A 17500-nucleotide genomic window follows, 5' to 3' on the forward strand; every position below is an offset into this window, starting at 1 on the left:
TGTTACTACAGAAGCAAACAGCCGCTCTCTGTGTCTCTATCTATTATTCACCTCTTATCTATTTTTACTCTCCTGCCTCTTCTCTCGTCTGATGTTTTCTGTCCTCTCCAACGCCGTTTTTACACGGTTCCCTTCTTCTTCTTCTAATATTGGATTTATGGTTATGTACCTGTGGAGCGCGGTGACCACAGTGGAGCTGCTCTCTGCACACCTGAGGGGTCACATTATCATCTCTCCATGAGCGCCACAGACAGCTTTACAGCGCCGCACTAAATCAACTCGCTGTGTTTTATACTTCAGCCGCCGCCGGGACTGGAGCGACCACATCAACCAGACTTCACACTGGACGGAGTGATCAGTGGTGTAAGTCAGCAGGTTTGATCCTGAAGGGGGATTCATAAATCCACAGAAACTTTTTAGAATTGATTTTTCATTTCAGAGTGAAATCAAACCGTGTTGCTGCTTCTTGAAGGTATCCAGCTTTAAGTGTTGTTAAAAACTTAAAACAATAATAAACATTTTAAGACTCTCTGGACCGCAGGAGGAAGACGACAGCTCCACCTCTTGGTCTTTGGGTTTGTGCAAATACAGAAAAAAAAAGTTCTATAACCTCGAGTTAATCTGTTTATTTTGTGTTGGCTGTTTAACATTAAACATGTTTGAAAACGATTCGCTCTGTTACTTTAATGATCCGTGGTGTTAAAGGCTCAGTACGCAAACTCCTCCACCAGGGGGCTCTCCATCAAAACAATAACAAAACAGATGATGTCGAGGCTTAGGGTTCCCACCCTGATGACAACGACCTCTGTGTTGACCGTAGTCATGACGACCTCTTGAATCAGGTATCGATATGAATCTGACACCGAGAGCAAAAGGAGAATTACAACTCTGAGAACAGTTGAGGTGAGAAGTCTAATCTCGTATTGATTCAACGTTTTAGAATAAGATAAGAACAAGATTTAAGACCGTGTGAAACTTGTGAGAGTGAGACTGAGAATATCTGCTTTTACCGTAAATCGTAACTAAGCTCCGCCTTCATCACGTCTTTCTACGTTCATATTCGATGAAGGAAACAGCTTTTATTTTGATTTAAAGACCCATCAAAAGGCAACATATTCAACAAGGTTATACTAAATATCTTGCACCACATTAAAGCCAAAGATATTATTATTTTAAATGAATTATACATTTAAGGATTCATTCACTGATTCTTTAAAACATCTGAGAAACGTCCATCACACTTCCTGAAGATTAAAATGTGTCCACGTCTTTTTTTGTAACTCATTATCAGTCAAAAATAATAAAAAATATGAATCCTAAGATGATAATAAAACCAGCTAAATAATGGGATTTAATCATAATATAATATTTACACTTTCTTTAATTAAGTTAAAGGGGATTTATCACAGTGAAAAAAATATATATTACCACTAAACATTATTTTGATATCAGCAATAAAATAGAGAAAGAAGTAAAAAAGTGTAAAATAGCTTCAGCAAACAATAGGAATATAATAAATCAGTAAATCTTCCACCACACGGCGCCGTATGAAATCATTGGAGGGGTGTTATGACAACATCGGGGGGGCTGCTATGTGCTGCCAGGAAACGTTACAGTCACCGATTTTAACGGCCGTTAACGGACTGAGTCCGTGCCAGCAGGTCCGTGAGTAGAGCTTTACACAGCTCACCTGTCAATGTTTAGTCAAACCGTTAGTGATAAACACCTGAGCCTCCACGGGCACGCAAAATGAAGGGTCACAAATTTCACTGTAACACCGTTTAACACCGGGGCTGCTACCGCCCGCAGCCCGGTGAAGGTGGTCGTTACACACACACACACACACACACACACACAGACACAGACACACAGACACACACACACACACACACACACACACACACACACACACACACACACACACACGGGCAGACCCAACTCTTACCCCGTTTTAACCGATCCGTTAGCCAGTTAGCACCTCTGCTAACCGATAATTGTTCCAGTATGATCAACACATTAGCACAAACAAGAAGTCTTTAACGTGAAATCACCATAACGTCACTGTAACCTCACCCGTTGCGTCAGATTAGCACGAGACAACACACACACACACACACACACACACACACACACACACACACACACACACACACACACACACACACACACACACACACACACACACACACACACACACACACACACACACACACACACACACACACACACACACACACACACACACGGTATCAGTTACCAACTTTCACTAATGCTCAACCGGCGCCACGCTGCACGGAGATTGCACCGGCGATAATTAGTACACGCACAAACACGCACGCCTACTAAAACACACACACACACACACACACACACACACACGCCGGTCTGTGTAAACCTGAGCGGATCGGTCTGGTCCGGTCTTACCTCCCTCTTGGTCCGGTTGGAGACAGGCCGGGATGTTTTTCTTCCAGCCGGGCATGATGCACCTCAGGGCGGATAGGGAGTCCAGGGCGGCCCGCTAGCAGACACACACCACCACCAGCAGCGGGAGGAGCAGCGACAGCAACATGGCTAGTTAGCTTTAGCTTAAGCTGCTACACTACACTGGGATCCACCTCCCCGTGCACTCTGAGCCTACCTCTCTCTCTCTCTCTCTCTCCCCCCTCACTCTGTCTCTCTCTCTCTCTCTCTCTCTCTCTCTCTCTCTCTCTACCTCTCGCTCTCTCTCTCTCCCCCCTCACTCTACCTCTCTCTCTGTCTCTCTCTCTCTCTCTACCTCTCTCTCTCTCTCTCCCCCTCACTCTACCTCTCTCTCTGTCTCTCTCTCTACCTCTCTCTACCCCCCTCTCTCTCTACTTCTCTCTACCTCTCTCTCTCTCTCTACCTCTCTCTCTCCCCCCTCACTCTACCTCTCTCTACCCCCCTCTCTCTCTCTCTCTACTTCTCTCTACCCCTCTCTCTCTCTCTACCTCTCTCTACCCCCCTCTTTCTCTCTCTCTCTCTACTTCTCTCTACCCCTCTCTCTCTCTCTACCTCTCTCTACCCCCCTCTTTCTCTCTCTCTCTCTACTTCTCTCTACCCCTCTCTCTCTCTACCTCTCTCTCTCTCTCCCCCTCACTCTACCGCTCTCTCTCTCTCTCTACCTCTACCTCTCTCTATCTCTCTCTCTCTCTACGTCTCTCTCTCTCTCTACCTCTCTCTCTCCCTCTCTCTCTCTACCTCTCTCTACGTGTCTCTCTCTCTCTCTACCTCTCTCCCCCTCACTCTACCTCTCTCTCTACCTCTCTCTCTCTACCTCTCTCTCTCTCCCCCTCACTCTACCCCTCTCTCTGTCTCTCTCTCTCTCTACCTCTCTCTACCTCTCTCTCCCCCCTCTCTCTACCTCTCTCTCTCTCTACCTCTCTCTCTCTCACTCTACCTTTCTCTCTCTCTCCCCCCTCTCTCTACCTCTCTCTCTCTCTCTCCACTTTGTCTATGTCGCTCTACCCCCCTCCCCCTTCGGTAACTCTACCCCTCGAGCCGCGTTGTGAGAGAGAGAGAGGGAGGAAGAGAGAGAGAGGGAGGGAGAGAGAGACAGAGAGAGAGACAGGGAGAGAGACAGAGAGAGAGAGAGACAGAGGGAGAGAGAGAGAGAGACAGGGAGAGAGACAGAGAGAGAGGGAGAGAGAGTGACAGAGAGAGAGAGACAGAGGGAGACAGAGAGGGAGAGAGAGACAGAGGGAGAGAGAGACAGAGGGAGAGAGAGAGACAGAGGGAGAGAGAGACAGAGGGAGAGAGAGAGACAGAGAGAGAGAGAGACAGAGGGAGAGAGAGACAGAGAGAGAGACAGAGGGAGAGAGAGACAGAGGGAGAGAGAGAGACAGGGAGAGAGAGGGACAGAGAGAGACAGAGAGAGAGAGAGGGAGAGAGGGAGATGGGGTACCGGTACCGGCCGGGTTGACCGTTAGAATCGGAAACCCCGCGAGTTGGTTTCTGTTTTTAAAGGTCGTCAGCTTTAAATGATTTTCGCAGAAATTTAACTGATTCGTCTGTCAGGCTGGCTGTGAGCGTGCACATCCCGCCTTTATTCATTCATTCAAGTAGAAGAAGAGGGAGGAGGGAGGAGGAGGGAGGGAGGGAGGAGGAGGGAGGGAGGGAGGAGGAGGAGGGAGGGAGAGGGAGGGAGGAGGAGGAGGGAGGGAGGGAGAGGGAGGGAGAGGGAGGGAGGGAGGAGGAGGGAGGAGGGAGGGAGAGGGGGGGAGGAGGAGGAGGGAGAGGGAGGAGGAGGGAGGAGGGAGGGAGAGGGGGGGAGGAAGGAGGGAGAGGGAGGGAGGAGGAGGGAGGAGGGAGGGAGAGGGGGGGAGGAGGAGGAGGGAGAGGGAGGAGGAGGGAGGAGGAGGAGGAGGAGGGAGGGAGAGGGAGGAGGAGGGAGAGGGAGGGAGGAGGAGAGGAATCTACTGGGATCAATAAAACTCCCCCGGTTTCATAGCAGTGTGTAGAAGGCAGAGATATAGATGAACCACAGCGAGGTGTTGAACAACGACACTGAGGAAACATGCTACATAAACTATAGGAGGAAAAATACTCTAATAAAATCAGAACCATTAGCCGACCGTTAGCGTGTTTTCACATTAAGCACGATTGGTCTGAGTTCACATAAGTAGGCCTAACAGTGCCCGAGTACACGTGTATATGTACACAGGCCGATACAGCGGGTGGCAGTGTACACATTGTTGGTTTGCAAATCCGCCAAGAAGCCACCATAGCAACCACTTGCGGGCTGAGTGCTAACTGCTAACTGTGGATCAATCCATTTTTATTTGTATAGTGTCAACTCATAACAAGTGTTATCTCGAGACACTTTACAAAGAGTAGGTAAAAGACCTTACTCATTGTTATGTTATAAAAAGCAGGTAAAAGACCTTACTTATTGTTATGTTATATAAAGCAGGTAAAAGACCTTACTTATTGTTATGTTACATAAAGCAGGTAAAAGACCTTACTCATTGTTATGTTACATAAAGCAGGTAAAAGACCTTACTCATTGTTATGTTACATAAAGCAGGTAAAAGACCTTACTTATTGTTATGTTATATAAAGCAGGTAAAAGACCTTACTCATTGTTATGTTACATAAAGCAGGTAAAAGACCTTACTCATTGTTATGTTATAAAAAGCAGGTAAAAGACCTTACTTATTGTTATGTTATAAAAAGCAGGTAAAAGACCTTACTCATTGTTATGTTACAAAAAGCAGGTAAAAGACCTTACTCATTGTTATGTTACATAAAGCAGGTAAAAGACCTTACTCATTGTTATGTTATAAAAAGCAGGTAAAAGACCTTACTTATTGTTATGTTATAAAAAGCAGGTAAAAGACCTTACTCATTGTTATGTTACAAAAAGCAGGTAAAAGACCTTACTCATTGTTATGTTACAAAAAGCAGGTAAAAGACCTTACTCATTGTTATGTTACATAAAGCAGGTAAAAGACCTTACTCATTGTTATGTTACATAAAGCAGGTAAAAGACCTTACTCATTGTTATGTTACATAAAGCAGGTAAAAGACCTTACTTATTGTTATGTTACATAAAGCAGGTAAAAGACCTTACTTATTGTTATGTTACATAAAGCAGGTAAAAGACCTTACTTATTGTTATGTTACATAAAGCAGGTAAAAGACCTTACTCATTGTTATGTTACATAAAGCAGGTAAAAGACCTTACTCATTGTTATGTTACATAAAGCAGGTAAAAGACCTTACTCATTGTTATGTTAGATAAAGCAGGTAAAATACCTTACTCATTGTTATGTTACATAAAGCAGGTAAAAGACCTTACTCATTGTTATGTTACATAAAGCAGGTAAAAGACCTTACTTATTGTTATGTTACATAAAGCAGGTAAAAGACCTTACTTATTGTTATGTTACATAAAGCAGGTAAAAGACCTTACTCATTGTTATGTTACATAAAGCAGGTAAAAGACCTTACTTATTGTTATGTTACATAAAGCAGGTAAAAGACCTTACTCATTGTTATGTTACATAAAGCAGGTAAAAGACCTTACTCATTGTTATGTTACAAAAAGCAGGTAAAAGACCTTACTTATTGTTATGTTATAAAAAGCAGGTAAAAGACCTTACTCATTGTTATGTTACAAAAAGCAGGTAAAAGACCTTACTCATTGTTATGTTACATAAAGCAGGTAAAAGACCTTACTTATTGTTATGTTACAAAAAGCAGGTAAAATACCTTACTTATTGTTATGTTATAAAAAGCAGGTAAAAGACCTTACTCATTGTTATGTTACAAAAAGCAGGTAAAAGACCTTACTCATTGTTATGTTACATAAAGCAGGTAAAAGACCTTACTCATTGTTATGTTACATAAAGCAGGTAAAAGACCTTACTCATTGTTATGTTACATAAAGCAGGTAAAAGACCTTACTTATTGTTATGTTACATAAAGCAGGTAAAAGACCTTACTTATTGTTATGTTACATAAAGCAGGTAAAAGACCTTACTCATTGTTATGTTACATAAAGCAGGTAAAAGACCTTACTCATTGTTATGTTACATAAAGCAGGTAAAAGACCTTACTTATTGTTATGTTACATAAAGCAGGTAAAAGACCTTACTCATTGTTATGTTACATAAAGCAGGTAAAAGACCTTACTCATTGTTATGTTACATAAAGCAGGTAAAAGACCTTACTCATTGTTATGTTACATAAAGCAGGTAAAAGACCTTACTCATTGTTATGTTATATAAAGCAGGTAAAAGACCTTACTCATTGTTATGTTATATAAAGCAGGTAAAAGACCTTACTCATTGTTATGTTACATAAAGCAGGTAAAAGACCTTACTCATTGTTATGTTATATAAAGCAGGTAAAATACCTTACTCATTGTTATGTTACATAAAGCAGGTAAAAGACCTTACTCATTGTTATGTTATATAAAGCAGGTAAAAGACCTTACTTATTGTTATGTTACAAAAAGCAGGTAAAAGACCTTACTTATTGCTATGTTACAAAGATCCGGCCTATCCATCATGAGCACTTTAGCAAAGCAGCAAAAGTTACAGTGGTAAGAAAAAACTTTCTTATTAAAAGGCAGAAATCTTCGGCCGGATCCCCGGCTCATGACGAAACAGCCTTCACAGGTCTAGACTGCGCCGGGCTTGAAAGGGGAGAGGGGGGAGAGATGGGATAAGATGCAGGAAGAGGGATAGGGAGTTTGGTGGATGGATGATGGATGTTTTTGTTATTTCCAAGACACCATCGTCTATCCTCTTCCTGCGTCCACATCTAGCGTGTTGCTCAGAGGATGAAACGATAGTATTTTTACAGTACAATCGGCGTAACTGATATAACTACACTAAAAAAAATTACAGCTTAAAATTTTACTGTTGACGCATGGAGCAGCCATGTTGGATTTTAACTTGAGCTACTGAAGGTCCTCCGAGTCAGAATTCCGACCCTAACTTGACCCCATTTGGAGGTTTGAAAGTATGATCACCCTACCCAAAGAGACATTTTTGCGTTACTCTTTTCAAACGATAACAGGTCATCACCAATCGTTACGAACGATACCTACGCAGGGTTGCCATGACAACTAGTCGAGACTGTAAATTAACTCGTTATCACGGAAGAGGCGAGTAAAAGTAAAATGTTTATGGATGAATGTCCTCTTTGGGCTTCCATAAAATAACACAAGTTAGAGCCTACCAAAGCTTTTCCTAACTTGAGCTCCAGTTCTGTCAAACAGGAAGTGCATACAAAGTACACGAGATTAATTAAGTAGCACACATAAATCACAGTGTGTCAATCTGTGAGCAGTTTGTTGTGTTTTAGCAATAAGCGATACCACACACACACACACACACATACACACACACACACACACACACACACACACACACACACACACACACACACACACACAAAGTTATCTGAAGTCTCATTCCTGTCACGACTTGCCTCTAAGGAATTCACCCCCCGACTCCACCTGGCTCTGGATTAAAGGGGAATTCTGCCAAATTTGAGCCTTTAACTTTTTCAAGCCAAAGTGGAGAACAAAGCAGAGAGGAGGTGACAGTGCAGAATAAGAACACGCTCTTCTTCCATCAGCAGGATCACTTCTTCAATGTGCCATTTCAAACAGCGATATATACGGCCCTGTGACGTTTCGCCTTCAAAATAAAAGCCTTTTTCAGACTGCTTTTATTCGCGAAAGTGCGGTAACCAATCTGTCATCACATCTTTATATATTAGTTCTGAGTATGAGTAATACTGGAAGCACGGCACAGCAGGAGCTCCACATACACACACAGTCAGACATGCACACACACACACACACACAGAGACACACACACACACACACACACACAGACACACACACACAGAGACACACACACACACACACACACAGACACACACACACAGAGACACACACACACACACACACACACACACAGACACACACACACACAGACACACACACACAGAGACACACACACACACACACACAGACACACACACACACACAGAGACACACACACACACACACACAGACACACACACACAGAGACACACACACACACACACACACACACAGAGACACACACACACACAGAGACACACACACACACACACACAGACACACACACACAGAGACACACACACACACACACACACACACACAGACACACACACACAGAGACACACACACAGACACACAGAGACACACACACACACACACACACAGACACACACACACAGAGACACACACACAGACACACACACACACACAGTGCTGTTCTCCCCCGCTGGCTCAGCTGATCCCCTCTCCTCTGTAACGCCTCTGAAGACGGGACAGAGGGGGGGTCACTTCGTCCCCACATTACGCCTCCATGACATTCAGACTGAAGGAGAATCTTATATTGCAGCGTGAGCGTAGCCATGTGAGTTAGACCCGGTGAGGCGGGGGCGGAGCAAAACCGTGGCACCGACGGAGAGCAGCGTGCACGGACTGTGGAAATTGGAAGTGACTCGTAATTTTGAGTTATAAATCAGCCGTCTTCATCTTTGTTTTGCATAATAAGAACAAGAAGATTGACATTGTTAGCGAAAGTAAGCTAGCATCGTGGAACTGTAAAAATGTAAAAGTCTGAATAAATATTTGATGAATGTGAAAGAAGTGATAAAACCAAATATATTTATAACTAATATAAATTTAACATATATTCCTTCATTCATCTACTGAAATGTAAAGTTATTTCTGAAGTGGTTTACAGACTGTCAGTTAACTTTACAGAGAAACTGGCTTCTTTTTTACAGTGCTGAGTCTTTCTGTTTTGACAGTTGTAATGAACAGAACAACAAACAGGACACAAACCAGTGGATCTTAAACACACACTTAATTGTCTGAAGACAGCAGCGATTGTCTGACAGCCGTCAACATGACGAGCAGCCATCTTTCATCCCCCCGGAGCTGTGGAGGAGGGAGTGGAGGGAGAGGAGCAGTGAAGTGGAAGAATGAGTCTCTGCAGGCTACGAGACAAAAAGCAAAGACTGACCTCAATATGGAGAGAGAAAAGACAGAGACAAATACAGTGTGAGATGAATCCTGCAGCTGGTTGGAGACAATTCATGGCAGTTAATAACTGTTAGTAATTGTCTCATTTAAATGTCATCATGTATTGTCCTTCAGTCTCTGAACATCCTGTGTGAAAGATGGAAACTTAATCTTAGTGAATTGACAAGATATTAAAGTAAACCTCGACTTTAAGCTCATCCTTAACCTTGAAAATAGAAGTTGACAAATCTCTCTATTAAGGGAACATTTTTTGACCTGGGGGGGGGGGGGGTGACCTGTTCAAGTATGAGGCAGCTCTGGGTTCATCTTAAAAGTCAGGTGGAGCCAGACGTGAACATAAAGGATGAAAGGATGAAGCTGGGTAGAAGGTGGCTATCAGATTTCAAAGGGGGGGCCCATGCCACTGCTGGCCCCCCCTCTGGACACGCCCCTGCATTTTAGGAAGTGGACATGTCAAGACGTGGTCGTCCAGTATTCATCTGAACGTTAATTTATTTCTTCTTTCTGAGCGGCTGAATGTCAGATCAGCTGATGAAATGTGTCGACAGAAGTTACCCCGGCTGTGTGTGGAGCTGCTGATGGCAGACATGTGGAAGTGTTTTTATCAACTCATCTCCAAACTTTTATCCCCGAAATCATCAACTCCATGTTCTTCTTGTGATTGATCTTTCTCTTCCTGATTGCATCATTTTCATCATCCAGAGTGTATCATCATCAGGGGGAGAGATCTTCATTCATCACACCTTCATCGTATTAATTTGATCCTCATCATCTTCATCACAATCATAATCAGGATCGCTTCCTCTGAGACATCTGAAGAAAATCTGTGTGTGTATGTGTGTGTGTGTGTGTGTGTGTGTTTGCGATGCAGCTGCAGCCTCATTTCATAAATTACTGTTGAATGCTGTCAATGCGTTAACACACAAACACACACAAACACACACAAACACACACAAACACACACACACACACAAACACACACAGAAGAATCACAGCGCGCATATGTCAGTGGCTGCATTATGTGTCGACAGAGAGAGAGAGAGTGAGAGCCTGGGGGTTTGTAAACATCCCACTCAACTGATCTGTGACTCATCTCACTCAAACACACACACACACACACATGTTCACACGCACACACACACACATACACACACACACTGAATGCACTCAAAGAGCCTGAATAAACAACAGAATCCTGAATATCCTGAACCTCTGTTTTATCGTTTCCTTGTGTGGATTTGTATGTGTGTGTGTGTCTCTGTGTGTGTGTGTGTATGTGCGTGTATGTGTGTGTGTGTGTGCGTGTATGTGTGTGTGCGTGTGTGTGTGTATGTGTGTGTGTGTATGTGTGTGTGTGTGTGTGTATGTGTGTGTGTGTGTGTGTGTGTGTGTGTGTGTGTGTGTGTATGTGTCTCTGTGTGTGTGTGTATGTGCGTGTATGTGTGTGCGTGTGTGTGTGTATGTGTGTGTGCGTGTGTGTGTGTGTGTGTGTGTGTGTGTCTCTGTGTGTGTGTGTGTATGTGCGTGTATGTGTGTGCGTGTGTGTGTGTATGTGTGTGTGCGTGTGTGTGTGTATGTGTGTGTGTGTATGTGTGTGTGTGTGTGTGTGTGTGTGTGTGTGTGTGTGTGTGTGTGTGTGTGTGTGTGTGTGTGTATGTGTGTGTGTGTGTGTGTGTTTGTGTGCATGTTTTCATGGATGATTCATTAAACAGAGGATAATGTGCTCGATTTAGCCCTGAAAACACAAACATAGAGATGTAGAGCTGTTTGATCCTCTCTCTGATTGGCTCTCTGTGAGGAGCAGTCTGAATGGAGACACCTGCAGCAGGTGATGCAGGAGACGACTCGTATCAGGAGGAGACGATTAAAATCTACTTGACTTTGTCTCCACAGATGATCCAGAGCGCTTCACACATCGCTGAAGAGGAGACAAGCTGTAGACTCGTCCTCCATCAGAGGTCAGACGCAGGAGTTCATGTTTCTGCACGACTCTAAAGTAAATATTAGCTCACAGTCACGATGCAGCTTTTAGTTAGATTTTGCACAATTTAAACTAAAATACACAAACAACAAAGATAGATAAATTTCAGTGCAGGACGAGGCAGAAAACTCAGAGAGCTCGTTTGAATTCTCCGACTCAGTGATGTTGAAATATCACAAAATTACAGAAACTCATAACTGAGAAGGAGAAGATAACACTAAAAGGACTTAAGTTTGTATCGTTCTTTTCTCGTCTTCTGAAGAATCAAAGCACTTTCAGACCGCAGGTCACACCTTGAGGTCGGGAATCAAACCCCAACCTACTGGTTGAGAGACGACCGACTCTACCACTGAACCACAGCCGCCCCTAATATGAAATGTCGTGTGCTGTATTTGTCTGTGTTATTGCTGTGTTTTCTCTCTCTCTCTCTCTCTCTCTCTCTCTCTCTCTCTCTCTCGTCAGGTGCAGCTTCTCAGCCAATGAGAGCATCCTGTCCACTTCACAGTCAGGGGCGGGAGAGAGGAGGACGCCGGTGGTCCACCCGGCTGAGTGTGAGTCTCTGTCGTCCAGCAGCAGTGTTTGATGTTGCGACTTTATTCTCAACGTTACGACTTTATTCTCGACATTACGACTTTATTCTCGACGTTACGACTTTATTCTCGACGTTACGACTTTATTCTCGACAATATGACTTTATTCTCGACGTTACGACTTTATTCTCGACGTTACGACTTTATTCTCAACGTTACGACTTTATTCTCGACAATACGACTTTAGTCTTGACAATACGACTTTACTCTCAACGTTACGACTTTATTCTCGACAATACGACTTTATTCTTGACAATACGACTTTATTCTCAACGTTACGACTTTATTCTCGACAAAACGACTTTATTCTCGACAATACGACTTTATTCTTGACATTACGACTTAATTCTCGATATTACGACTTTTTTCTCAACATTAAGACTTTTTTCTCAACTTTACGACTTTTTTCTCAACTTTACAACTTTTTTCTCAACAATACAACTTTTTTCTCAACAATAGGATTTTTCTCAACATTACGACTTTTTTCTCAACATTACGACTTTATTCTCGACATTACGACTTTATTCTCAACTTTACAACTTTTTTCTCAACTTTACAACTTTTTTCTCAACAATACGACTTTCTTCTAAACATTACGACTTTATTCTTCATATTACGACTTTTCTCTCAACATTACAACTTTATTCTAGATATTACGACTTTTTTCTCAACATTACGACTTTTTTCTTGATATTACGACTTTTTTATCAACATTACGACTTTGTTATCAACTTTATGACTTTTTTTTATCAACTTTACGACTTTATTCTCGACATTACGACTTAATTCTCGACAATACGACTTTATTCTCGACATTACGACTTTATTCTCAACATTACGACTTTATTCTCGACAATACGACTTTATTCTCAACATTACGACTTTATTCTCAACATTACGGCTTTATTCTCGACAATACGAGTTTATTCTCGACAATACGAGTTTATTCTCAATGTTACGACTTTATTCTCAACGTTACGACTTTATTCTCAACATTACAACTTTATTCTCAACATTATGACTTTTTTCTCAACTTTACAACTTTTTTCTCAACTTTACGACTTTTTTCTCAACAATACGGCTTTTTTCTCAACATTAAGACTTTTTTCTCAACTTTACGACTTTTTTCTCAACTTTACGACTTTTTTCTAAACATTACGACTTTATTCTTGATATTACGACTTTTTTCTCAACATGACGACTTTTTCTCGATATTACGACTTTTTTTATCAACATTACAACTTTTTTTCTGAACTTTACGACTTTTTTCTCAACTTTACGACTTTCTTCTCAACAATACGACTTTTTTCTCAACATTACGACTTTTTTGTCAACTTTACGACTTTTTTCTAAACATTCCGACTTTATTCTCAATAATACGACTTTACTCTCAAAATTACGACTTTATTCTCGACAAAACGACTTTATTCTCGACAATACGACTTTATTCTCGACAAAACCACTTTATTCTCGACAATACGACTTTATTCTCGACATTACGACTTAATTCTCGATATTACGACTTTTTTCTCAACATTAAGACTTTTTTCTCAACTTTACGACTTTTTTCTCAACTTTACGACTTTTTTCTCAACAATACGACGTTTTTCTCAACAATAGGATTTTATTCTCGACATTACGACTTAATTTTCGACAATACGACTTTATTCTCAACGTTACGACTTTATTCTCAACTTTACAACTTTTTTCTCAACTTTACAACTTTTTTCTCAACATTATGACTTTTTTCTCAACTTTACAACTTTTTTCTCAACTTTACGACTTTTTTCTAAACATTACGACTTTATTCTTGATATTACGACTTTTTTCTCAACATTACGACTTTATTCTCGATATTACGACTTTTTTCTTAACATTACGACTTTTTTCTCAACATTACGACTTTTTTCTTGATATTACGACTTTTTTCTTGATATTACGACGTTTTCTTGATATTACGACTTTTTTATCAACATTACGACTTTGTTATCAACTTTAAGACTTTTTTTATCAACTTTACGACTTTATTCTCGACATTACGACTTAATTCTCGACAATACGACTTTATTCTCAACATTACAACTTTATTCTCAACATTACGGCTTTATTCTCGACATTACGACTTAATTCTCGACAATACGAGTTTATTCTCGACAATACGAGTTTATTCTCAATGTTACGACTTTTTTCTCAACAATACGACTTTTTTCTCAACATTAAGACTTTTTTCTCAACTTTACAACTTTTTTCTCAACTTTACGACTTTTTTCTAAACATTACGACTTTATTCTTGATATTATGACGTTTTTCTCAACATTACGACTTCATTCTCCATATTACGACTTTTTTCTCAACATGACGACTTTTTTCTCAACATGACGACTTTTTTCTCAACATGACGACTTTTTTCTCAACATGACGACTTTTTTTTCTCAACATTACAACTTTTTTTCTCAACTTTACGACTTTTTTGTCAACTTTACAACTTTTTTCTAAACATTACGACTTTATTCTCGATATTACAACTTTTTTCTCAATATTACAACTTTTTTCTCAACATTACGACTTTTTTCTCAATCTTACGACTTTTTTCTCAACTTTACAACTTAATTCTCGATATTACGACTTTTTTCTCAACATGACGACTTTTTTCTCAACATGACGACTTTTTTTTCTCAACATTACAACTTTTTTGTCAATATTACAACTTTTTTCTCAACATTACGACTTTTTTCTCAACATTACAACTTTTTTCTCAACTTTACAACTTAATTCTCGATATTACGACTTTTTTATCAACATTACGACTTTTTTATCAACATTACGACTTTATTCTCGATATTATGACTTTTTTCTTAACATTACGACTTTATTCTTGATATTATGACTTTTTTCTCAACATTACAACTTTATTCTCGATATTACGACTTTTCGTCAACATTACGACTTTATTCTGCATCTTCCTCCTATCATTAATTATTTCTCATGTCTGGCCCTCATCTTCTTCCGTATTACAATATAATTATCCTAAAAAAACCAATCCTTAAAAAGGAGTCAAAACCGTAAATAAAACCTTCTTCTTGTTTTAAGGCAGCTGGCATCTAGCTTTCAAGGTGCATTACTTCCACCTACTGGACTGGGCTGGAATACCTATTACTGTTAGGGGGAAATCACAAAAACATTATAATAATTCTTATAATAATGACACAAATTGAATTCTCTTAACTAGTCCAGTGTCTTTTAGAAATGTAAACAAGGCTTTATATTCTCCAATATTTAATACATTTTAAGACTCTTTATTTCCACCTCACATTCCTCAGCTCCTCCTTTAGCTCTTTTCTCTGCGTTTCATATTTCTGTCAGTGCAAAACAACAAGTTCTACTGTTTCTTGATCAAGAAAAACCAGACCTGTTCAAACTGTGACCTTAGACCCCGCCGCGTCATCGTGCTAACCCCGCCCCTCTGCAGAGAGAACGGGAGCTCCATTTAAACAAACCAAACTCCGGGATGCGACAGACGCTGTGAAGAGAGAGAGGCATCTGCAGAGAAACACACACACATACACCCTTTAATGAGAGTGTGAGGACGGACACACACACATACACACACACACACACAGCTCTCTCTCTCTCTCTAAACACAGTCTGCTAGCAGGAGGCTAACGGCTAACAGCACCGACATGGCGAGCGCCTCGTACCACATCTCCAACCTGCTGGAGAAGATGACCTCCAGCGACAAGGATTTCAGGTACAACACGAACCGAGCTGCGTGTATTTGATCATCTCAGCGAGCTGTTTGTTATTCTGTTAGTAACAGCAGCTGTGCAGCTAGCGGCGCCTCTGTCCGGCCTCCGCTAACATGCTAACATGCTAGCTGCTAGCTGCCACCTGTCTGATCATCGTCATTCCGCGAGCTAGCTTGTTCGTTAGCTAACAGTTCTGTTGAACGTTTGATGTGACAGCAGCTTTATTTATTTTATTTATTTATTTTATTATCGATGCACATCACACTAAACCGCAGGTAGCTGATAGCTTAGCATGCTAGCTGTAACTTCTGTCATGCCGCAAGCTAGCGTGATGTCAGCTATTGGTGTGTGTGTGTGTGTGTGTGTGTGTGTGTGTGTGTGTGTGTGTGTGTGTGTGTGTGTGTGTGTGTGTGTGTGTCAGGTGATTGTATTTACCTGCACACAGATTCACATCCATCATGACCAGCTGTGATTCTACAGTCTGTTGGGGCCCGACACATGAAGTCCTTGTGGGGCCCCTCCATCTAGCTTCCGTCTGCCCGGGGCCTCAGACGGATCATTTCCTTCGATTACTTTTATTGACGAACTTTGTTTCTTAAAGGATTATTACGTGAGTGCTGTGAGATGGGGCCCCATTAGGGAGGTTTCCTACTGTCAATTCTGTTGTTGCAGTTTTAAGTTAGTCAGCCTTCTGGGGCCCATACTGGCTCGGGGCCCTAAGCAGTTGCCAGTTGACGAGCATCTCCTCTGATCATGACGCACAGTTATAAAACACATATGAGCTGGTTAGAGAGGAGAAGGAGTCAAAATGCACTTTACTTTATGTCAGACCCACAGGTCCATATCGTTATAAAAAGCACAGATATATAAATCCAGGACATTAACAAAGGGCTGTCATCACTACATGTGATTACAATACAAAGAGACATTTACTAAATGAGACGTTGAGGTGAATCAGAGCTGATTACTTCAGACCTTCCAGAAGTTCAGTCTTCTTAAAGTCTCTAAATGAGTCAGAAATGAAAGTGGACCCTCTGTTCACCGCCTGCAGCAACATTCAAGTCCCTGCACGCTAACCTGCGTCTGTGCTGATCTTCAGACTGATGTTTCATGATTTAGAGAAGAGGCGACTCCTGTGAGATGAACTTTAGTGAACGCTGATGGAGCACTGAGTTTGTGTTTGTGTGTCCCGCTCCTCCTGCTAACTTTATTCAGTTTGAAAATAATCATCAGGAACTTCAAGATTCAAGAAAAAAAACTTTAATTGTTTATCACATTGTGACAGAAAATTACCCTTTGTTTAGGCTCAACATGAAAACATCCAAACATTCACACTAACACTCACATTAGGTCATAAATAGCTGAAAGTACCTTAAATAGGAAGCTCAGGACATTTGTGTTGTGTTGGGAAACATGTAAACACAGGAGCATGATTATTTGACTAATTGCATCTCTGTGAGGAGACTACTACCACTTTCATGAGGTAAACATATGTTGGAGTCATCCCAGGATGAGTCTCTTACATAGACTCTCTTCTCCCAGCAGTGGAGTGCAGCCCTGCAGCGTTCTGCCCCCCCCCCCCCCCCCCAGATGAGTCTGACACCAA

The 17500-nt window shown here is 41.3% G+C and overlaps 3 protein-coding genes across 3 annotated transcripts in view; 1 reads left to right on the top strand and 2 right to left on the bottom strand.

Moving 5' to 3' along the window:
• The window catches only part of grip1 (glutamate receptor interacting protein 1), an 84179-nt gene extending 81514 nt beyond the window's left edge, over positions 1-2665 (bottom strand). Inside the window, exon 1 of the mRNA XM_061030384.1 lies at positions 2425-2665. Coding sequence (XP_060886367.1) covers positions 2425-2479 — 55 coding nt within the window. The 5' untranslated portion in view covers positions 2480-2665. The remainder of the gene's footprint in view (positions 1-2424) is intronic.
• lsm8 (LSM8 homolog, U6 small nuclear RNA associated) overlaps positions 1-17500 on the bottom strand; it is a 121587-nt gene that overhangs the window by 97940 nt on the left and 6147 nt on the right. The gene's annotated exons all lie outside the window — the stretch shown is intronic.
• The window catches only part of cand1 (cullin-associated and neddylation-dissociated 1), a 20504-nt gene continuing 18676 nt past the window's right edge, over positions 15673-17500 (top strand). The window contains exon 1 of the mRNA XM_061030378.1: positions 15673-15896. Within this exon, the coding sequence (XP_060886361.1) occupies positions 15829-15896 (68 nt within the window). The 5' untranslated portion in view covers positions 15673-15828. The remainder of the gene's footprint in view (positions 15897-17500) is intronic.

This window comes from Labrus mixtus, chromosome 22, assembly GCF_963584025.1.
Source record: "Labrus mixtus chromosome 22, fLabMix1.1, whole genome shotgun sequence".
NCBI classification, from domain to species: domain Eukaryota; kingdom Metazoa; phylum Chordata; class Actinopteri; order Labriformes; family Labridae; genus Labrus; species Labrus mixtus.